This window comes from Stylophora pistillata, chromosome 6 (genome assembly GCF_964205215.1).
Source record: "Stylophora pistillata chromosome 6, jaStyPist1.2, whole genome shotgun sequence".
Classification (NCBI taxonomy): domain Eukaryota; kingdom Metazoa; phylum Cnidaria; class Anthozoa; order Scleractinia; family Pocilloporidae; genus Stylophora; species Stylophora pistillata.
The window spans coordinates 24,544,569-24,566,357 of record NC_142524.1 but is presented as its reverse complement, the minus strand read 5'-3'; the positions used below and the strand labels follow the sequence as shown (position 1 = coordinate 24,566,357).

Sequence of the window (21,789 nt, the reverse complement as noted above, 5' to 3'; positions counted from 1 at the left end):
TACGGGATTCGAACCACTGACCTCTGCGATACTAGTGCAGCGCTCTACCAATTGAGCTAACAAGCCAACTGGGAGCAGGCCGTTAAGTTGATTCGTAATAAACCCGTGATGATAAATCAGATACGGTGAATATATGAAGTTCATATATTTTGAACTGCGGTTATAGATACGAATGATGCACGATCCTCGCAGTAGAGAGCGCTATTTATGCAATAGCCAAAATCAGACCTGAAAAAAATCAGGCCTGTACGTGCAGGTTTATTACGAGTCAACTTAATGGCCTGCTCCCAGTTGGCTTGTTAGCTCAAGTGGTAGAGCGCTGCACTAGTATCGCAGAGGTCAGTGGTTCGAATCCCGTACAGGCGTGATTTTTTTCAGGTCTGATTTTCGCTATTGCATAAATAGCGCTCTCTACTGCGAGGATCGGGCATCATAAGTAGTGTATGGAAAGTTTACTGGTGGTTGATTTTTACTGCATTTACATGTACCACACCTTTAAGCTAGAAGTACATGTAACTTTCTGTTCTGCTTTGAGGCTGCACGTAGTTATGTCAAACAAGAAACCAGGTAAGATTTCCCTCCTTACTTGTGCCGTTTTTCAAATTTGTGAAAACAGTTCAGACGGCAAGCTGTTTAAACTAAGCATTTCACTTTTATTGTAAGTGACAGAGTGTTTCAAATTTAACAAAACTTTCAACTAAACAGGTATTCCTTTATAGCGTCCGTCATCTTCCAGCTGTCTTGACTGTAGTTCCTCACTTTCGCAGTTTAAAGTACGTGCGGCCTCACAAATGCGTCTTTGATGTTCAACTGCCTGAAACAGTAATATTTCAAACGGAACGTGCTATTTCAAATGACAGAAGTGACCGATCACAAATTAAAAAGTCAACTTAATTTCTTTTTGTCTACGTACATTCAAATTTGACGCCAGCTTGCGCCCAGATTGTATTATTCTCCTGACTGATGGTTAAACATTTTGCATTTCGCCCATTTTCATAGCTTCTGAGGGCAATTTTTTTACGAGACCACAACACAGCAACCCAGCGGTAAAACGTCGAGCATGCGCTAACGAATAAATTTTGGCCGGCTCCGCCAGTTTCCCGTACAAACATTTTAAAGGAAAACTTGAGAAACAACTACTGTTTAAAAGTTTCTCAGTCAGCCATCACTGAGAATGAGGTGTGATGTCCGATACACAACCTTAGTGGATAATTTTCTACTTTCTTATTACTCAGTACCTGTTCACCAAAGAGTTGCAAGAAAATCGTAATATCCAAATGGATCACCTCGAGCGGTAACAGGTTAAGGGACATCGCAGTTAGTTTTTAAACCAAACAGATCCAAACCTTAATCCCTACTCTGAATAAATTTTGAGAACTAGGATTATTCTTTAAGCCGGAAAAAAAGAAAGGAAGTCGACTGAAGTATATTACCAGGACCAAAATGATTCAGTCCTTGTGCTTTTGTCCTAACTGAAGATTATAATTCTATTCAGCTCCGGCTGTTACCACAAATACATGCACTCAATTTTTTTTGTTTTTGTTTTTGTCGTGGACAAATTTAAAAAATGTCCCACTCACACTTCGACAATTTGAAGTGCTTAAATAAAAGTAAACATTTGTGTTACCTTCTCCGCCTGGTTAAGTAAAAAGCGCTTATTTCCAGGACAACGTGGGGAACCCTTTGGGCATTTTGAAGTGGGCATGAGAGCTTCACTATCCTGAAAAGAAGTCATCATTAAAACTGAAGCCATAAGGCACAGGACACCCAAGGATTTTGACATCTTATTCGTGGTGGAATACAACGTAACCTTTCCCGAAAACGACTGAACTGCTAGATCGTTCGCTTTGACACGGGGTTTATATTTCTTAGTTTTGACAGTTATCGATATCACGTTGTTAATTACCTTCTAAATTTAATACAAGTCAAACGGTTAATAAAATTCAATTTAACTCTTCGACGCGCGCTCTGTTACTAATGGATTTTTATGTTCTGAAATTTTCAAATGAAAAGGAACTTATCCCTAACTAGCTAAGCGTCAGAGACAATACTGCGTTATTTGTCATACTGAATTACAGGCTACATTCGACCCGGCTTATACTTTCTACCGCCTTATTTAGCTGAGCGTAAATATGTCCAAATGAGAAAGGTTCGGGGCAGGATTCGGCGAGAGGGGCTGTACATGTGAAACGTCCACCCCCTCTTTTTTCACTCTGTTTATGAGCACTGTCAAGACCAGTGCAGTTTATTTTCGTTATAAAAGTCTCTTAAACAACTAATTTAAGACCAGGGAGAATTCGTTGGACAAGAGTGACGGGTTTTAACTGCACACTTATTCTACAGATTCCCCCGCCCTCCATAAACGCACAAAAATGAAATGAAATGAATGATACACGATACCATCTGTGCCGGAACAGACAGACAAGCTACACATTGGATTTAAAAAATATTATTTTTTTTAACTTTTCACTGCCACTCTTGGCGTTTTCACTAACAATATAGGAGGAATTCTTCATCAATGCTTCTTAAAGGACTAGTTCAGCGACTTGGGAGCCCGTACGTACAGCTGGCTCATCTGGCTTTGTTCTCAGAATATTATTCTTCTGTCGGAACAACTGAGGTTCCCGAGGAGTTTGATTGACGTATTTAATCTAATTTCTGCCTGATGGAGAGACAAAGCACATTCAGTTTGTGATCAGCACTTAAGATACATTTTTTTATTGTTATTATTTTGGCTTCTCGAGTACGTTTTAAATACATTTTGAATTTTAAAAGAGACATTTTCGTAAACAGCTTTGCGAGAGCTACTTTACCTCGGCGATCTTGGCCTTTGTTACTACTTTTCAGGCGCTCATTAAAAAAATCTTTAACTTTAACGGAGGTTCAAATATCCAGACGAGATATTCTTGGAATTAAAAAAAAAAGGATATTGATTGCGTCAATGTTTTTAGATCAATGGGAAAGAGCCGTTAACAAAACAGCGCATGGAGGTATAGTTATATGTTTTGGGGCCGATTCAGAGTTATTTCAGCCCGAGCCTCTAGGCAAGGATTTACGGACTCTATCTTAGAGGGGTCCAAAACATATTTATAACCAAGAGCATATACTATATTGCTATTATTTTCACTTTGAAGTACATGGATACATTAAAACTGAGAAAAACGACGATAAAATTAAAGAGCCTGAAAATGCAAGCGTGTGAGCGGGTTAAACAGCTAAAATCTCCATCTTAGCCCGGCCGCAAACAGTGCCACAGTGCCTGACAAAGAGATGATAATATGTGTGTGTTTCTTTTTCAACTTTGCATACATTTATATTAGAGAGGCCAGCCAGTGTCTTGAGCCATGGGCTTTTGGTATATTGTTTGACAAGCTACAGGCCTAAAAGGACCACATTTTTTTATAATCAACTGATCAAGTCCAAAGGTGACAAAAGAAAAGATCTTTATTCAAAGGAGTTTGATCCTAGCATATGGAATATGCAATTATCTAGGCCATGTATGCAATTACGTACACGACAAAAGGAAGTTGTTTTACTTTAGAGAGAAAAATATTTAAATACCTTTAAAAAGATGGCGTAACCGGTGCCTTCTATTCAACTGAAAGGAATTAGTTTCTAATGCTGAAAGTAGTTCACGAACCCTAAAAGAATCAACTCTTGGTAAAAAATTTGTTCTTCGTATGGCGTCGTTAGACTTTCTTAATTGAAAGTTTAATTTGTGGTTTAACTAAAATTGCTTTATATGATGTGCAATTCTCATTTAAATATACTGAAAATATATATTATTATATATAGCTCGATAGGTCAATGTCCTTCTCTATTCTTTAATTTCCATCATCCTTAGAATAAACACGTAACTATTACGTTAATTTTTTTACAACATGTTGAGTTTTTACTGTCGAAAAAATGTATATATTGCAGGTGGTTCTATCTCCAGATGACTAATATATGAAGGCAGAGATCAAAAGAAACCGAACAGTGCTCAAACCCGGCCCATCTGCAGTTGCAACACTCAGAAATGGCGGAAGATTTAAGCCGATCATGTTAATTGAAAGAATCTATCCAAAATTCAGAAATTATTTTCAGTAGAACAGCCTTGCTGGCTATCTTCCTTTTTATGGCTCCATCGATCCCCACCAATATACTTCTCGAGCGGTTTTAATCACCATGCGTGCGACTAATTAAAGTGAAATAGATTGGTGGGCTTTATTATGTGTCTATACGTGTACTTTGAATTGTGTAACAGAAATTTGTCCAGTTGGACCACGCTGTTACTTTTCTTTTATCTTTTATCATACTTCTCTCAGAAAAAAAGAGGAAAATAAAGACGTTCTCGGCCCGGATGTGTTCTTACTATGTTCTTAAATTTTGGCTAATCTCAGCCTGGCCGTCCTTATTTGGAGAAAAAGAGTGCCTTGGAGGATAGACGCATAGATGACGTCGCTTCAACAACTTTTTCGCTTCTTTATTTCATGAAATAAATAGTGGTAAGAACATTATTGACACACTCGGTTGCTACTCGTGCGCCACTTCTTTGTGGTATAATTTGGATATATCAACAAAGTTGAAATGGAAAATTGGCCACCGTAACGATTACAAAAGCTGACGTTTCGAGTGTTGGCCCTTCTTTGTGTTCTTTCTCTCAGTAGACCCACGGCAGTAAGGAATCTATTTATTAAATACTTATTCAACTTTTAGGCAACTTTGAATGTGGTCATTTCTGATGATCCTAGTAGTGAGTGAAACGTCAGCCTCCAACGGGTTGGATCCTCGAACAGGTCTCGGTGATGTGTTCTTCAACAATAAAGCTTAATCTAGTAGTACCACCTGCGTACATAAGTATAATCAAGTGGGGCTTAAAACCTTGAGGGGTAGGGTGCAGAGGGCTACGTATGTCATGCGATAGGTCTGCTCACAGGTCTTAACCCTCCTTTCCTTTGAAAAATTCCAGTTACGCGCGCCCTGATTCCTACTTAATATTTTCTTTTTTTATCGTTGAAGAACATTTGAATAAATTCAAAACTCTGCCATACTGATGCTAATCTGCATAAACAAATTGGGAAGAAAAGATCCCTGAAGTGTCCACAAAATGTTTAGCATATTATTTTAAGTAGATACTATAGAGGCAATTTCATGATAAATATTGGAAAAGGCACTGAGAAAAATCTGAAAAGCTATAAGACCTCAACGTTAACACGTATGCAATGTAATAGCGATCAGTAGTATAGACCTTCAAAGTGCGAAGCTAGTCTTCGCCACGGAACTGAAATACGCCATTTTCAGTTTATCACTAGTCAACTGTTCTAGACCCAAGATGTTATAAATGGAGGCAATAACTCCAGTTTCCGCTAAGGTATGCTCAAAATGTTATTGCATGAGAACGATAAAGATTCACTGAAAGATCGTGAATCGAGGGTAAGCTAATATTGTTGATCCCGCGTGTAGCTGCATGTACGATACAGTATTGATTGATTGATTGATTGATCAAAAATTACATCTTGTTAAAGTTGGAAATAGCGGCACTCATCAATGGCTTTCCTAGGATTAGGGGAGGGGTGGGAGATGGCAGTAAGGCTGTGCGTTATGTCAAAATCCCTAACCAAGAGGGGCGAGGGGGTCTTGCCTACCCAGATATAGATTGCAGGAGATCGGAAGACAACTGCTTTTAATCTTGATTATGCAGTTTTACCACTAAAAACAGTGCTGCACCTCACTAAATGGCCTCTGCACATCACATGTTACAGTAACCACAGTTTGCCATTCATGTGAGAAGTAGCTCTGCTTTAAACACTTAAATGGCAAGAGCAAGATTAAGGCCATTTTCTGCTTTCCTTTCATCAATATGAACAGCCCACATACACCGACAATGTATGGAAAGTCCAGAGGTGGTCTTCGTAAATGCAACATATGGGTTGTTGATTTTGACTACATTTACATCTACCACACCTTTGAGTTACAAGTACCTGTAACTTTCTGTTCTGTTTTTAGGCTGTACGTAATTATGTCAAACAAGAAAACAGGTGACATTTCCCTCGTTACTCGCGTCGCTTCTAAAAATTTGTAACTCAGTTCAGACGGCAAGCTGGTTAAACTAAGCATTTCACTTTATTGTAAGTGACAGAGGGTTTTTAATTTAACAAAACTTCCAACTAAACAGGTATTCCTTAATGGCGTCCGTCATCTTCCAGCTATCTTCACTGTAGTTCTTCACTTTCGCAGTTTAAAGTACGTGCGGCCTCACAAATGCGTCTTTGATGTTCACGAACTACCTGAAACAGTGATATTTGAAACGGAACGTGCTATTTCAAATGACAGAACTGACTAATCAAAAATTAAAAAATTAACTTCTTTTCGCTCTGTACACTCAAATTTGACGCGTGACGCCAGCTTGCACCCAAATTGTATTATTCTCCTAACTGATGGTTAAAACATTTTGCATTTCGTCCATTTTCATAGCTTCTAAAGGCAATTTTTTTACGATACCACAACACAGCAACCCAGCGGTAAAACGTCGAGCATGCGCTAATGAATCAATTTTGGCCGGCTGCGCCAATTTCCCGTACAAACATTTTAAAGGAAAACTTGAGAAACAACTACTGTTTAAACATTTCTCAGTCAGCCATCACTGAGAAGGAGGTGTGATGTCCGATAGACAACCTTGGTGGATATTTTTCTACTTTCTTATTACTCATCCGATCAGTACCTGTTCACCAAAGACTTTAGGAGAATATCTCAAAGATTACAGGTTAATATCTCGAAAGGTAACAGAGAATATCTCGAAACAGGAGAATATCTCGAAAGGTAACAGGTTAAGGGACATCGCAGTTAGTTTTTAAACCAAACCGATCCAAGCCTCGATCCCTACTCTGAATACGTTTGGAGAACTAGGATTGTTTTTTAAACCGGAAAAGAAGAAAGAAAGTCGACTGAGGTGTATTACCAAAACCAAAATGATTTATTCCTTGTACAGTCTTGTCCTAACTGAAGATTATAATTCTATTCAGCTCAGGTTGTTACTACAGGCACATGCGCTCATTTTTTTTTTTTTTTTTTTTTTTTTTTTTTTTGTCGTAGAGAAATTTAAAAAATGTCCTACCCACACTTCGACAATTTGAAGTGCTTAAATGAATGTAAATATTTGAGTTACCTTCTCTTCCCGGCTCAGTAGAAAGCGCTTATATGAAGGGCATTTTGGCGAACCCTTCGGACACCGTGGAATAGGCATGTAAGCCTGACTTTCTCGAAAAAAAGTCATCATTAACACTGAAGCCACGAGGCACAGGAAACCCAAGGATTTTGACATCTTATTCGTGGTGGAATACAGCGTAACCTTTCCCTAAAGCGCGATTGAGCTTCTAGATCGTTTGCTTTGAAGGGGGTTTATATTACTTAGTTCTGACAGTTATCGACATCATTTGGTTAATTACTTTCTGAATTTAGTACAAGTCAAACGACGCGCGATCTGTTGCTAATTGTTTTTATGTTTTGAAATTGTTAAATGAAAGGGAACTTATTTTTTACCAGCTATGCGTCAAAGGCAACACTGTGCTATGCCATTTGAATTACAGGCTGTATTCGACCCGGTTTAAACTTCTATCGTTCTATTTAACTGAACATCGATCAACATGTCGAAATAAGAAAGGTTCGTACTAGGATTCGGCGAGAGGAAGCGTACATGTGAAAAGTCCGCGCTCTTTTTTCATTCTGTTTAAGTGCACTGTGAAGCCCTGTACAGTTTATTTTCGTTATAAAAGTCTCATAAACAACCAATTTAAGACCAGGGAGAATTCATTGGAGACAAGTGACGCCTTTTAACTGCATACTTATTCTAGAGGTCCCCCGCACTCCATAAACGCAAAAGAATGTAATGAAATGAATAATTCACGATACCATATGTGCTGGAACAGCATTATTTATAGCTCGATACGTCAATGTCCTTCCGTATTCTTTAATTTACATCATCCTTCGAATAAACACGTAACTTTTATGTTGATTTTTTACAGTCGAAAAAATGTTTGTATCGCAGGTGGTTCTATCTCCAAATGACTAATGTATGAGGGCAGAGATCAAAGAAACCGCACAGTGCTCAAACCCATCTGCAGTTGAACACCCAGAAATGGTCCAAGAACAAACCATGGCCAAGAACAGAGCATGGCTAAGAAAAAAATATAACGTTGTTCAGATCTACGTCGAGTCCTAATTTTTTTGTATGTACAAACCTCGGGGAATGATAAATTGCAAAGCGGAAGATTTAAGTCGATTATGTTAATTGAAAGAGTTCATCCAGAATTCAGAAATTATTTTCAATGGAACAGCCTTGCTGGCTATATTCCCTTTTACTATGGCTCCATGGATCCCCACCAATATACTTCCCGTGCGGTTTTAATCACCATGCGTGCGACTACTTAAAAGGAATTATAACATAACTAAAGCAAAGCGCGCGCTCTGATTGGTTAATTCAGCATCTACTATTTGCCTACGGGTGCATGCTGCTGACGTGAGCAAATGTAAGACTATTTTTCCGCGGGCCCTTGTTTTTTCTGATCACGTAAGATTTGTTAAATAAAAGGGAACTCTTGTTCCAATGTATCAATGTCATGTTATAAAACAAATGGTGAACGCCATAGCGTGTACTATTGAGTTATTGGATGCACTTGGGAGGTTTGCTAAGCACTCAAGAAGCTAGAGTCGCACTCGGCTATCGCCTCGTGCGACTCTTACGCTTCTTTCGTGGTTAGCAGCCTCCCGCATGCATCCATAATTCAAAAGTACACGATAAGGCGTTCACCATTTGTTAACTAGAATGGCAGGCTTTATTATGTGTATATACGTGTACTTTGAATTGTATAACAAACAGTTGTCCTGTTAGACCACACTGTTACTTTTCTTTTACCTTTTATTATACTTCTCACAAAATGAAAGAGGAAAGTAAATACGCTCTCGGCCAGGATATGTTCTAACTATGTTCTTGAAATTTTGGTTAATCGCAGCCTGAACGTCCTTATTTGAAGAAAAAGAGTGTCTTGGAGGATAGAAGCATAGATGACGTCACCTTCAGCAACTTTTTCGCTTCTTTATTTCATGAAGTAATTAGTGGTAAGAATTAGTAAAAACATCATTGACACACTCGGCTGCTCCTCATGTGCTACTTCCTTGTGATCTTTCTCTGAATGGACCCACGGTAATAAGGAATCTATTTATTAAATACTTATTCAACTGTAGGGAAACTTTGAATGTGGTGACTTCTGATGATCCTGGTAGTGAGTGAAACGACAGCTTCCCTCAGTGATGGCCTCATCGAAAGGCACCGACGGGTTGGACCTCGAACAGTTCTCTATGATGTGTTCTTTAACATCAAAGCTTAATCTAGCTAGCCGAGTGCCACCTGCGTACATAAGTATAATCAAGTGGGACTTAAGAAAAGTTGCGAAATTTCCGACGGTTGGAAAATTTCGTCATTGGTTTTATTTTTTCCAAAGGACTTTTTTAATGAACTTTTTCGAAAATTATATTAAAAAGTTCTATCGCGGTTTTTTTTCTCCGAAAAATCGAAAAGTTCAAAATACGCCTAAATGGAAAAAAATTTTAATGCGGAGGAACAATTCTTTGATAGACTCGTCAATCTAAAACGAGCTCGGTCTAAAAAGCTATAAGAACTTAACGTCAACATGTATGCGATGTATAGTGATCAGTAGTATTTATATTCTAACTCGCTACCCCGCTCAAACGAGCCGTATGCGACCCTCTTTATTATGCCCTCGTCAACAAAATTGATAGGAATGATACATCAACGGAATGAAAAACTCGGAAATGTAAAAAGTAAAGCAAGAAAAAGAAACCACCCTACAAAACAATCTAAACTATGTTCGTATATGTAAAAACTTCTTCTAAGAGAAACTGACAACCCCTAGTCACTGGGTATTTAAGTTGAGGGCGTAGGGGCGGCCGTAAGACGCCAATGAATATAAATGACAATAGCTCGAATATTTAGCCTACCTGGCGCTAATGAAGCAATTGTAACAACATTTTGTTACCAGCAACGAAAACACCCTCTCATTGGCAGCAAATGATGGCTGTACAAGGGCGATTTTCTAGACAGTAGAGGCCCAGGATGGTATTTCTGCAGCTTTGTTTCTCCACCATCGCCAGGTGTCCGCAAGAGCATCAAAATCATCTAGGATGTTTCCTACAATCGCCAGATATGCTGGGAGTTCATCCTTTAAGGACTGAATCGTGTTATCATCATTGAGAAACGGTACGGCTCTAATCCGATCAACATCTGTACCCCAAAGAAAGGTTTACGTAACCCATGATAAATACATACACCTTCAAAGTGCGAAGCTAGTCTTCGCCACGGAACTGAAACACGCCATTTAATTTTCAGTTTATCATAAGTCAACTGTTCTGGACCCAAGATGTTAGAGATAGAGGCAATAGCTCCACTTTCCGCCAAGGTATGCTCAAAATGTTTTTGCATGAAACGATGAAATGTTTATCATGCTTGAAGTCTTTTGTATGTTGTTGGGGATTAGTCCTAATTTATTACCCAGGGGAGGGAGTTTAGACGATTTTGAGGGATCTGATGGTTTTCAAGTGCAACGGAGAGGGGGCCAGTCGTCGCTGACAAGGCATGGAGGAGAAGCTATAGGAAATTGACTACAAATGAATCGAAGGGGGGTCATAAGAATACAAAAGATCTTCAGGGTGGATCAGATATATTTTATTGTTACACAAGCTTCCCATCGCTTTATACTCCCCCACGCCCCCCCCCCACCCCCACACACACACACACACACACACACACACACACACACACACACACACTCACACACACACACACACACACACACACACACACACACACATCCCGTTCAGGCAATAAAGAATGACCGGTCCCTTTGTACACTTTGTACAGGTTGCGAGTTACCACCATCGTACAGCCAGCGGATAAAAAAATACTTGAAAACAAAATCAGGCTTTTTGCCTATTAAAAGAAAACTGAGGCGACTTCTATGCTGTCACCACCAGAGCAAAGTCACACAACGAGCGTTCTTATTTCCGCTGGAGAAGTTTCAGGTCTACCACACAGCGTAACTATCGACCATCGTAATGACCGTAACCGCTGAACAGGTTTAGGGTCCGCGCTCACGATTTAAAATGGACAAGCATCGAGATATCCAGATGGATTGATCATTTCTTTGCATATTTCAACTGCGATCGGGAAACAAAGCAGATGGAATTCCACAGCACAGAGTTTTACTTCTGTTTCCATTAAGTAACAAAATATGCAAGTCAGTCGTTTGGCCAAGGGCGTCACATTTGCCGCGTGCAGCCCTTACTCTAGCGTGGCTTTGCGAGGTTTGTCTTCAATCAGTATTATCTCGAGGCTGTTTGGAGGGTCATTCGGCGAACCGAAACCGAAGAAAGTTCCCAGCTACCTAAAGGTGCACGGCGTTGAAATCCAGGACGAGTTTCAGTGGCTGAAAGATCGTGGATCTAGGGTAAGCTAATATTGTTAATGTCATGTGCAGTCACATGTACAATAAAGTCTTGATTGAGTGATTGATCAAAATTACATCTTGTTAAAGTTGGAAATATGCACTCATCAATGGCTTTCCCAGGATTAGGCTAGGGGTGGGAGATGGCTTTTTTCTAAACTGAACAACGGGCTTCCAGCCCCTGAACATTTCTCCTAATACGTGCTTTTCTCAAATTTATTGAGAACAACCCTTTCAAATCTTATTTTATGACTCTAATAACAAAAATTATAGTTCTATACAATTCCTCGATGAGAATTTAATGAACGTAGATTTAACTATGGAAATTAAATAGAAATTTAGCTTTTTTTTCTTTACACACCTTTTGATTTAATTCTTCAGATACCACGAAACTTATAACGGGATGTTTGAATGCGAACGAAAGACTCAAAATGCTATCTTCTCTATCATTATACATGTCATTGTCTCAGGTACAGTGTAAACAACTGTTTTCTGGTAGATCCACTTCTAAATTAACTGATGTGTTCTGGAGAGGAGTCCAACCAAATGTTCACCCAAATCACAAAGACCTGAGAACTGATTTCTATCACAGTTTACAATGTGGTCGTTTTCAATTTTTCAGTCATTAGGCAGCAGGATTGGTCCAATACGCAATCTCAAAAATTAAATTACATAGTTTATTTCATGATGTAGTGCCTTGATGAAAAAACACTCACATAGATATTGCAACATTTGGACGTGCGTCATAAAAAAGATTGGTTTCGAAAGAAGTGTCATTTCTATTAGAGTTTCTTCTCTTCAAAATCGTTATTACATTGCGTGTTACATCTAGAGTTTGTTCGGATGTTTCAGTATTTCATCTTTTTACGAGAGGAGCCGTACAAGGTGCCCCGATAACATTAGTTGTTTCTCGAGGTCAGACATACTGTACATCCAGTAATTTAACTTAATTGTGTCATAGGGCTCTCTTAGTTAAAGATTCCCACGACCTCTCTTCATGAATTGATACTAGTCTTTGAATTTCGCGGTGACCGTGGATTTGATCCAAAGCAGACTTTGACCTACGTTTTCGGAATTCTATCGCTGCCTTTGTTGTTGGGGTTACTGTTGTTTTGTTTTGCTTCTTAATTTACAATTGTCCATCTCGAACTCCCCCACCATAGTGTCTTCTGCGGTAAACAAATACGCTTTATCACAACATTATTGCATCAAAAGAGGAGAGAGAGAGAGAGAGAGAGAGAGAGAGAGGGAGAGAGAGATGCAAATATCATGTCGTTAAAAAAAATGCGTCCTCAAGACACTTCTGTTTATTTTTTTATTGGTCATAAAAGCTTATCGATCTTTTTGCTTAAATAAATCAAGTCAGTATACACATCGTTGCATGTGGTAGTGACGGTAAAACTGTAAACCATTTTTATTTACCCCATAGTTCGTATCAATCCGCTGGAGTGTTATGATAGAGTTAAATCGTGCTCAAAAGAGGCTAAAAATGGATTCTGCGCGTCCAATTACCATTACATGATTGACAGGTGTCCATGGAGCTGCCGGTTCTGCAGAAGAGCGAGAGGTAATAAATCTATCATATGGTTTAACGATAACGCTGCTGGATTTGTTTAATGACCAGTACTGGGCATGACACATATCATAAGATATTCCTCCTTGCCATATGTAGACAGAAGAGTGGTAGAGTGATATCGTGTGCTGCGTTTGACATCGCCGAGGAAAGTTCCAAGATCAAACTTGTTTTACTCTTAACTTCTCAAATAGATGTGCTCCTTGGTTGCGCTCTATTGGACTCTTCTGCAGCGGTCCAATTGATTTTCTGAGATGTCCAGCACGCTAAGGTTCTTTTTGCTGCTCAATTCCTCGTCTGCACATTTCAGTGGCCACCTGCTTTACTTCCTTCCAAGTAATGTTTAGAAAAACGTTAGTTTGATTTGAGTGGGGTGTCTATGAACAGTCTGAACGTAGGTGAAGTGTTGCTATGTGCACCTCCACCATGAAATGTAATATATACTATAAAAAAGGGAAGTAAATCTACCAAGTCCACACCTTTTTTTCACCATGTAATGGCCAAATGGTTGTCGTTAAATTTTTGATGGGGTAATCCCCGTATAGAATGACGACTTATGCTGGAAAAACTTTCTGTGGTGTCCTTAGATCATGGGTATGAATGATTTTTTAATCATCAATTATTCTGAGGCATTCTTCATCGTGTCAATAACTTGGAAAATTTGCTGAATTTGTATCAGGAGATACTGACAAATGTGAAGACATCGACCAACGCTGTCCAGAATGGGTGTCAAAGAATGAATGTGCGACGCGACCTGACTACATGGCTCAGAACTGCAAGAAGAGCTGTGAAATGTGTGGTCCAGGTGAGTTCCTTTTGACAATCCAAAAGTATTTCTTTAATATCGCGATGATAGGGGGCTCCCAGCGGAATCATATCAAATTAGTTAATCACAATTTTTTTTCACAAACAAAATCATAAAGCATTCTTTTCAAAATAACATTACGAATAGAGGCTACTATCAGAAAAAAATATAAAGCGTACGCTTTTTTAGGAGTATGATTAATTGAACTGTATTTCAATCATAACAAGAAGATGGTATCTTCATTTAATATATGATTCAAACTGTGTATATTTTGGGGGATACCAGCCTTCTTCAGGTGCTTCACTGGCTGGTTTGGCCAGCCGAAATATAGTGCTCCGTTTTAAAACTTATCTACGTTGTATCGGTCTTGCCTCTATATTTAACAAAAAAATAAAAAAACCTGGCCTTCAATAAATTCATTAAGTCAGAAGGAGGACACTGCCATAAAAAATGTTACTAACACCACTGATTACAATGACCTCGACAACTAATTCAGAGCTTATTCCGTTTTCTGCGGCGTAAATTGATAAGGAAGGTGGGTGCAATCCTATTCCAATTATGACCACACCATTTGGCTCTTGGAAAGTACTAAGATTTGCCTAAATGATTCTGAAAATGCATTTAGCCATGTGCACGTAAATAGTGTGGGACATGTTTGCGTTCTTAAGAAATGTAATTTCCGACATTCAAAACAGTAGAAAGCTTTGCTTATAGCCACTCAGGGATAAGGGATACCTGGCGAAAAGTCACGGAACTAAATTGATCTAAAAAAGATGTCGCTGCCACTTTTTCATGGACTTAATTAATTATCCATGCCAACTAAAACCAGTTTGAATCTTATTGACTTAAAGTTTGGAGAAACTTGTATCCTAGGGACAAAAAAAAATTATCAAAATACTCCTTGTCACTTGAAAAGGATTGTGAAGGCGACCTTCCCCTCCTTCTTCGGCGCGAATTGCTAGTCGTGTGGTCTTATGACGCTAATCTTTGCAAACCCCTCCCCACTACCCCCCGCTCAATTAATGGTTTTATTGGCATAGTGCAGTCTTAAAAATTTTAATGCAAGCCAACGTATGGACAATTTTTTTCTGGGGCAAGACAAATGACATTATATGAGCCAAAAATGTTTTCGTTTGCGATTACTTTAGGCAAATACCTGTCCAAGGAAAATCTTTTTGTCTTGTGATTCACTTGCTTCATCTGTGACAACTTTACTCAGAGGAAATGCAGGTTTGACAGTTTTCAATTAAGAGCTTTTGTTCAACGTTAATTCAGGTGCCTTTTAGACGATCTTGACTTACCGCTTCGTCGAGCCTTTGACATAAGAAAAGAGGATTTAATGGTTTCTCATTAAAAAGTGATCCTGGTAGACCCCCAACACCTGCCATTTACTGTCTTATATGTGCTTGGACAGACACGACATTTTTTCTAACTATTTGTCATATTCCCTTAATACCAATTAATTTGCCATCCAAGAAATATTTTGACGATTCGAGTGTTGGAAAGACAGCTCGGAGATAGGTAAGGGTGACAAACAATTTTCATTTAAAGGCTGAGTGTCGTTGTGAGCGCAAAAACCTTGAATTTGAAGCAGTAAGCAATCAACTCATTAATGTGTTGTGCGCGAAGGCTTTCTTTGTTACAGTTGATCAGTGTGGTTGTACTTAAAAAGAATGCTGTCTTTATTGATTTCAGTACATAACCTTACATTTTATTTACCAGTCAATGGAAGACAAAACAGATGAACTCTTTGATTTCATTCGATTGTGAAAAACTCACAATCTTTGGTGTAAATTCAATATTTTTGTGGTATCGCTTTGCGCTCCAAATTGTTTATGCAAAGAGTACAATTGTTCACATGTAGACACAATTCTTGAACAGTTTATTGAGCTTCAACGTGGAGTCATGAGATAAGTCAACCACCGCAGCGAAATCAAGAAAAGATGCGATGCCTTAGAAAGAGGAAATCGCTAACGTTCAAAACCTCACCATTATTTATTTGTGAGAATCATCTATGTATCCTTATGAAACCCACGTGTATATCTAGCTTAGGGTTTTACCTATTCACCGACCCAGCAAAAAAAGTTTCTTTAGAATTGAATTGGCACTTTCATCAATTCTTTAGCGACCTTTGTTTAGATGATGGATAACTACCGATAAAAGCGTAGTCAAATGTACTTGATTTTATTCCCACTCCCCCTCCCGCCCCAACCGGTAGTTGTTTTGCTTTGTTTCATTGTCGCAGCTTTTTACCTGCGGCGGGTGTTAACGTTGACTTAAGGAAGTCTTTCTGACCAGGATTACTATGACAAATAGTATTTCGAATTTTCTCTATATGCAGTTATTGATTAAATCCCTCACAGAGTGGATGCCTCACCTCTGAAGTTGTTCGTCTTAAGTTCAATTGTTGGATCGCACCAATTCAGGGTTATCTCAAAAGAATCTGTAAAAGTAACCATCCTACGGATAATTTTCGGTAAGGATGGTATTCTCTAGCTGCGGAGAATCTACGCATTCATGGAATACAGGCTTAGGTGGTTGGAACTGTTGTGTCAAATTTCCTTAAGCGAGTTTGAAGCACGCATTTGCCCATTCCTCAGTCAAACCACATTCACCTCTTGAGGACATCTAAGGATGCGGCTTATTAATTTTCAGTGACTAACTATAGTGCAAATATGTCACCATCCAATTCTGATCGGCTGCAAGAAAGCACCCAACTCTAGTTGGCACTGGTTTGGTTAAATCCTACCAAAAACAAGTATTTTCCTTCATGTTTCGGAAAACAAGGAGAAAAATGATTGAGTTTTGATAGCGAGAACCAGCAAGGCCTCGGTTTATGTAATATGTCTCACCCTCAGTTGAACAGATGACCTGAGCCTTGCCCTAAAACCCGTTGTTACCGTTGTTATGATTAATCTGTAAACGAACAGAACAATCGGCCTCGGCAACAGCTCTCAAGTCGAAGTTGTAGTCATTACATGACGATAACAGTTTTTTTTTTTTTTCAAATTTCTGTCATATATTTTATACTTACTTTGTTTTTACATAGTGGTCTCTGTTAGAAAATGAAGCTCAGTCTTGGTTGGTGCGCTTTTATTATAATAGGCTTTGCAGCCGCCTCTTCTGTCACTGGTAAGTATCGATTCTCTGCAATCAAGCAACTTTGTCGAATCAATCGATTTTAATATCAAAGTTTAAGAGATCCTTTTTGCTCCACCATCACGTAGCGCTTACGTTAGCCTAAGATGTCAGACTGCTTGTTATCAAGCTGAGCTAAACAATTCTTCTAATTAAGGACATGAACGTTCGCTGACATTCTAATCGGCGTGGAATGAATATGTGAGTTTGAAACAGTCCAGTTATCAAGAACCGTAACTTGAAAATGAAATAAACGTCGATATTTCTTAGTATAGGACCAAATAAATTGCTGTTTCTTAAATATTCTGTTCGAATCAAGGTGGTTAGGTAGAGTTTCCTTTAGTGGAATAGGCATTGGGCTCCGCAGCGTGTTTCGACAATGCTCTTTAGTATTTTAAATGGTACATATTAAGGATGGTGTGAAGAAAATCTTTATCGCGAGTTAATGGCCTAAATGAAACATGACTCGACTGATTCCGATGACAAAATTTGAAATCTTTGCTTTGGTCATGCAATATAGACTTCCTTACAGTAGTTGTCTAATTAACGTAGAGTATAATTACAACATGTAGAATTCACGTTAGACCGGGAAAAGCTGAAACTAGGTCAATTTGTGTTTTTTTCCGAAACAAATATCACACCTAGGAGCTGAGGAACAAAGAAGTGCATTTACTTCTGGTGATCAGCCAGGTTCTGGATCTGGAAGTGATTCCGGAAGCGGAGAGGTACTGAATGAGGGAGATGAAGAATTTTGTGGTGGATCTACTAAACCTGGGAGGGGAAAAGAGGGCGGAAGGGGCAGTGCACGGAAACGATAAGACTCATAAGAGGGCAGGGGCCGGTTTCTCGAAAGTCCCGGTAACTTAAGGGGCCCGAAGCCATGTTTTAAAATCAAAATTTAAAGGATAGGAAACAGGTTCTGGCACCCGCACCAGTCCTTTTTGTTCTTAAGTTGATAGTTTTATTGTATCATTTTCAAAACTTTTGAAATTCCCATCTTGAATGAAATCAGAACAGCTCTACGGGTCCGTTAAGGTTACCTGGACTTTCGTGAAACAGGCCCCAGGACTGAAACAATAAATTCCAACATGTTAAAAACCAGCCAATCAAGAACGAGTACGAGACAACAACATCTCAACTTGTTTATTTGAAGTGTTCTATTAAGTTTCAAGTTAAAACAGTCGGTCTTTTAATACTTTCGCTTATTTTTGGGTTAACCGTCTTGGGGAACGGATTTCAGGAATTCTTTGTTGCTTTTGGTAATTAACTGCTGCATAAATGTGGGCTGTTGGCTAAATTAGAAATAAGTAAAGGCTACATACCTTTTATTATGTTACTTCGAAATCTATATTGGCAGTGTATAACGAGATTTGAATTGTCGCAGGTTGTCAAAGAGGCCTTTTGAATAGTCTCTATCTGATGTGCCTCGTTTCCCGTAAAAAGCATTCTAATTGGCTAAATCATAACATGAACTTTAAAAAGCCAAGGCCGACATTTAAATCCAAGCCTTTTTCCTTTTCCATGTTCATGCAAATTCCTTTCCCATTGATATAATTGTGTTTTTAAAAATCATTGCGCTTCAATTTTCCAATTATAAATTGGCTATGCCTTCGACACAATTGAATCAAAATGGGAAAGCGCATTTTGAATGTGCTTGAACGTATCTAAACGTATGCAACGTCCAGCCCAGTGAAAATCAGTAATAAGTTCAACAAGGAGCTTTCCTTTGAGGAACTCTTTCCTCCACTTTGCAGTGATGATATAGTTAACATGGTTCTTTGTTGCAGCCGGGTCTAGTGCCTACTCCTACACCGTCGCCAGTACCCGCCCCAGTGCCTTCCCCAGTGCCCTCCCCAGTGCCCTCCCCAGTGCCCTCCCCAGTGCCCTCCCCAGTGCCCTCCCCAGTGCCCTCCCCAGTGCCCTCCCCAGTGCCCTCCCCAGTGCCCTCCCCAGTGCCCTGCCCAGTGCCCTCCCCAGTGCCCTCCCCAGTGCCCTCCCCAGTGCCCTCCCCAGTGCGCTCCCCAGTGCCTTCCCCAGTGCCTTCCCCAGTGCCTTCACCAGTGCCGTCCCCAGTGCCCTCCCCAGTGCCGTCCCCAGTGCCTTCCCCAGTGCCTTCACCAGTGCCGTCCCCAGTGCCCGCTCCAGCTCCTTCTCCAGTGCCCGCTCCAGCTCCTTCTCCAGTGCCCGCTCCAGCTCCTTCTCCAGTGCCCGCTCCAGCTCCTTCTCCAGTGCCCGCTCCAGCTCCTTCTCCAGTGCCTTCACCATTCCCAGCCCCGGTCCCTTATCCAGCACCAGCACCAGCACCGTCCCCATATCCAGCTCCAGCAGCAGCTCCTTATCCAGCACCTGCTCCTGCTCCTGCACCGTATCCTACTGCATCTGCCACATATGACAAAGGTCATAAGTCAGAGAAAAGCCAGCACAGAGAGAACAAGGACTACGAGGGAAAAAAACATCAATCCAAAAAACACAAAGGAAAAGGAAATTGAATCACCAACATCTTCGCTTGATTGTTAAACGTTTCCTGTAACATAATTAAAAAGTGTCTGCCGGAAATAGATGAACTATTCTTTACTGATTCGTCAATTGGGAGTGTCAGATCTAATGTTTCATTCACAAATTTCCTGGAATGGCTTTGAGGTCTTTTTTAGATGCAATATCTTGATCAGTATCCCAGTTTGTGAAGTCTAATTCAAGAAATAAAATATAAAACAAATAGCAACAAGTCTGTTAGTCAAGAGAAATCTAAATTTTTTTCATTATCTTAACCTATGTTTTTTCATACTTGATTTTTCTTTAATCCCAAATCCTCAATCAAATCGTCAGTTTCAACCACTTCCTAAAAGAGAAAGGCGTGTAAGATATTGCAGTAGAGATAACTTCGTTTAAGAGAATATTCAAGAATCTAACCAAACTTGAAAATGATATTTCCATGCGGAGAAATAAGGACTTAACTTCCGCCAGAGACTCCAAACTTAGTCCCAGTTACTTCAGGGTCAAACCAGTTTCACAGCTTATTAAATATATCACAATCTGGGCATCCTTGCTGATTAATTCAAATTTGCATTTGACAGCCCCAGAACTGCTCTCCTTGTCAGGGTGGGGTTTTTCAGTTTTGGCCTACAAGTGAACGAGGTTTTAGTCTATCGTTACACACAATCCCTGACGTCAGTTTATGACTGATCTTTCCTAAAGCACAAAGAACCAAGTTCTCTTTTTCAAGGTTAAGTGGATGATCGCGCATTTAAACAACAAAGGGAAGTTTTGTTTCACCTGCTTCTTACTAAACTCCAACAGTCCACACCTACAGGTAAAGAAAGGCGCATCAAGAGATAGAGAAAATATTTTTTTAAGGTTAGCTAGGGGTGAAGGAGGCGAGTTGTTTCCCATTTCACGCTTAAGAGTTATAAATATTTTTGTCGTATCTATTGTGTTTTTTTGCGTATATCGCGTTACTTTTGAGGGCGCCTCGTTGGTGCAGGCGCTATTGAAAAAATTCGGCTGCGCGTGACTATTAGAAATATATCGTGTATTCTGGACTATTAATGTTTAGTGACAACTATCCCTTTTAATTATGAGACAGTTTGCGGAGCGCGAAGTTCGCGAAGAAGATAAGGTTTTTGAACGAACGTGTTTAGGGAAGTTTATTAAGGCTCTCAGAGAATTTCTAAGTTCAATTTATATTATTGTAGTGTACTTGAAAGTCTGAAAATTAAATACTTAGGAAGTCTTTACAATTTTACTCATAATATATGCTGTTCACAACAACTAAGGACGTAACATAACAAGACAGTACCAGGGATCAAGCAGAGATTCCAGCCTAAAGGACTCTAAGTCCTAACATGGGAGCCTCTTTTTTTTCTTTTCAGTGATCACTCAGAGACATTTTTTCGGGGAGCAAAATTTACTGAAAGTGTCCGGTAGTAGACAGTGTTATCTACGGCTTAAATCATAAAAGACATTGAGATGATTAGAGAAATCTTTGGCCGTGGACTCTCAGGGGGTATCAGGAAGGAAATGTTGACCAGAAAGACGTCCTAAACAAACCTTGGTCTATCGGCATAGAGATATTTGCTAAGCAATTTTAAAGAGAAAAAATGCGGGAAACATCAAAAACTATTTCATCGTATTTGATAGGGTATTTCTCAGTACCTAATCCCTTGAACTTGAACTTGAACTTTATTTTTATTTAGACACGGTAAATCTATCAGATAAAATAATAATATTATTACAATCTATTATTACAGTTACAATCTATTTTAATCTATATAAACATGATCTAAAATTTAAAAGTGAAATAGAAAAAAATAAAGAAATTCTGCTTCACACACGGCATCTATGTAAAGCAGAATTTCTTTATTTTTTTCTACTTCACTTTTAAATTTTAGATCATGTTTATATAGATTAAAATAGATTGTAACTGTAATAATAGATTGTAATAATATTATTATTTTATCTGATAGATTTACCGTGTCTAAATAAAAATAAAGTTCAATTCAAGTTCAAGGGATTAGGTACTGAGAGAAAACCTATTACATGTGATGAGACGATTTGCTCATAAAGGGGATAAACTGGTAGAGATTACCTTGAACTAGGGGCGGAACCTCCAGGTACTCCTCAGAACCAAGCTGTCATGAACGAGTTAAAATTGAAACAACCACTCTATAGCTAATAAGTCCACTTTTCTAAAACACGCACACCTTTTTTTTTTTTTGGCTACGTTCTAGACAGAATGGTAAACCAACATAATATTTTGGTAATCGGATAAAGTCTGA

General features: G+C 39.2%; 1 protein-coding gene and 2 long non-coding RNA genes across 4 annotated transcripts; 1 reads left to right on the top strand and 2 right to left on the bottom strand.

The window, feature by feature from the left end:
* Window positions 1-632: 632 nt before the first annotated feature.
* Window positions 633-1,852, bottom strand: LOC148728952 (uncharacterized). Its single transcript, XR_015988765.1, has 2 exons — window positions 1,628-1,852; window positions 633-814 (listed from the first exon to the last, which is right to left on the bottom strand). It is a non-coding gene; the product is annotated as an uncharacterized LOC148728952 (long non-coding RNA).
* A 4,234-nt stretch (window positions 1,853-6,086) lies between these two features.
* Window positions 6,087-7,351, bottom strand: LOC148728951 (uncharacterized). The gene is made up of 2 exons (XR_015988819.1): window positions 7,148-7,351; window positions 6,087-6,269 (listed from the first exon to the last, which is right to left on the bottom strand). It is a non-coding gene; the product is annotated as an uncharacterized LOC148728951 (long non-coding RNA).
* A 7,904-nt stretch (window positions 7,352-15,255) lies between these two features.
* On the top strand, window positions 15,256-19,740 carry LOC148728950 (uncharacterized). 2 transcript variants are annotated; one of them, XM_088725376.1, is made up of 4 exons: window positions 15,256-15,397; window positions 16,926-17,008; window positions 17,663-17,739; window positions 18,802-19,740. In XM_088725376.1, exons 2-4 carry the CDS (start codon window positions 16,942-16,944, stop codon window positions 19,501-19,503), a joined length of 846 nt encoding a protein of 281 aa, XP_088581502.1. In that variant the 5' UTR covers window positions 15,256-15,397; window positions 16,926-16,941; the 3' UTR covers window positions 19,504-19,740. The 2 variants fall into 2 exon arrangements, with proteins under 2 accessions (XP_088581502.1, XP_088581501.1); XM_088725375.1 differs by having other exon boundaries at window positions 17,660-17,739.
* Window positions 19,741-21,789: the final 2,049 nt, after the last annotated feature.

Excerpts from the sequence above, each read along its gene's own strand:
- LOC148728950 (XM_088725375.1), top strand. The coding sequence starts at position 16,942 with ATGAAGCTCAGTCTTGGTTGGTGCGCTTTTATTATAATAGGCTTTGCA. Across the intron at positions 17,009-17,659 it reads AGCCGCCTCTTCTGTCACTG|GAGCTGAGGAACAAAGAAGT; the intron begins GTAAGTATCGAT and ends TATCACACCTAG. Across the intron at positions 17,740-18,801 it reads GTGATTCCGGAAGCGGAGAG|CCGGGTCTAGTGCCTACTCC; the intron begins GTACTGAATGAG and ends TCTTTGTTGCAG.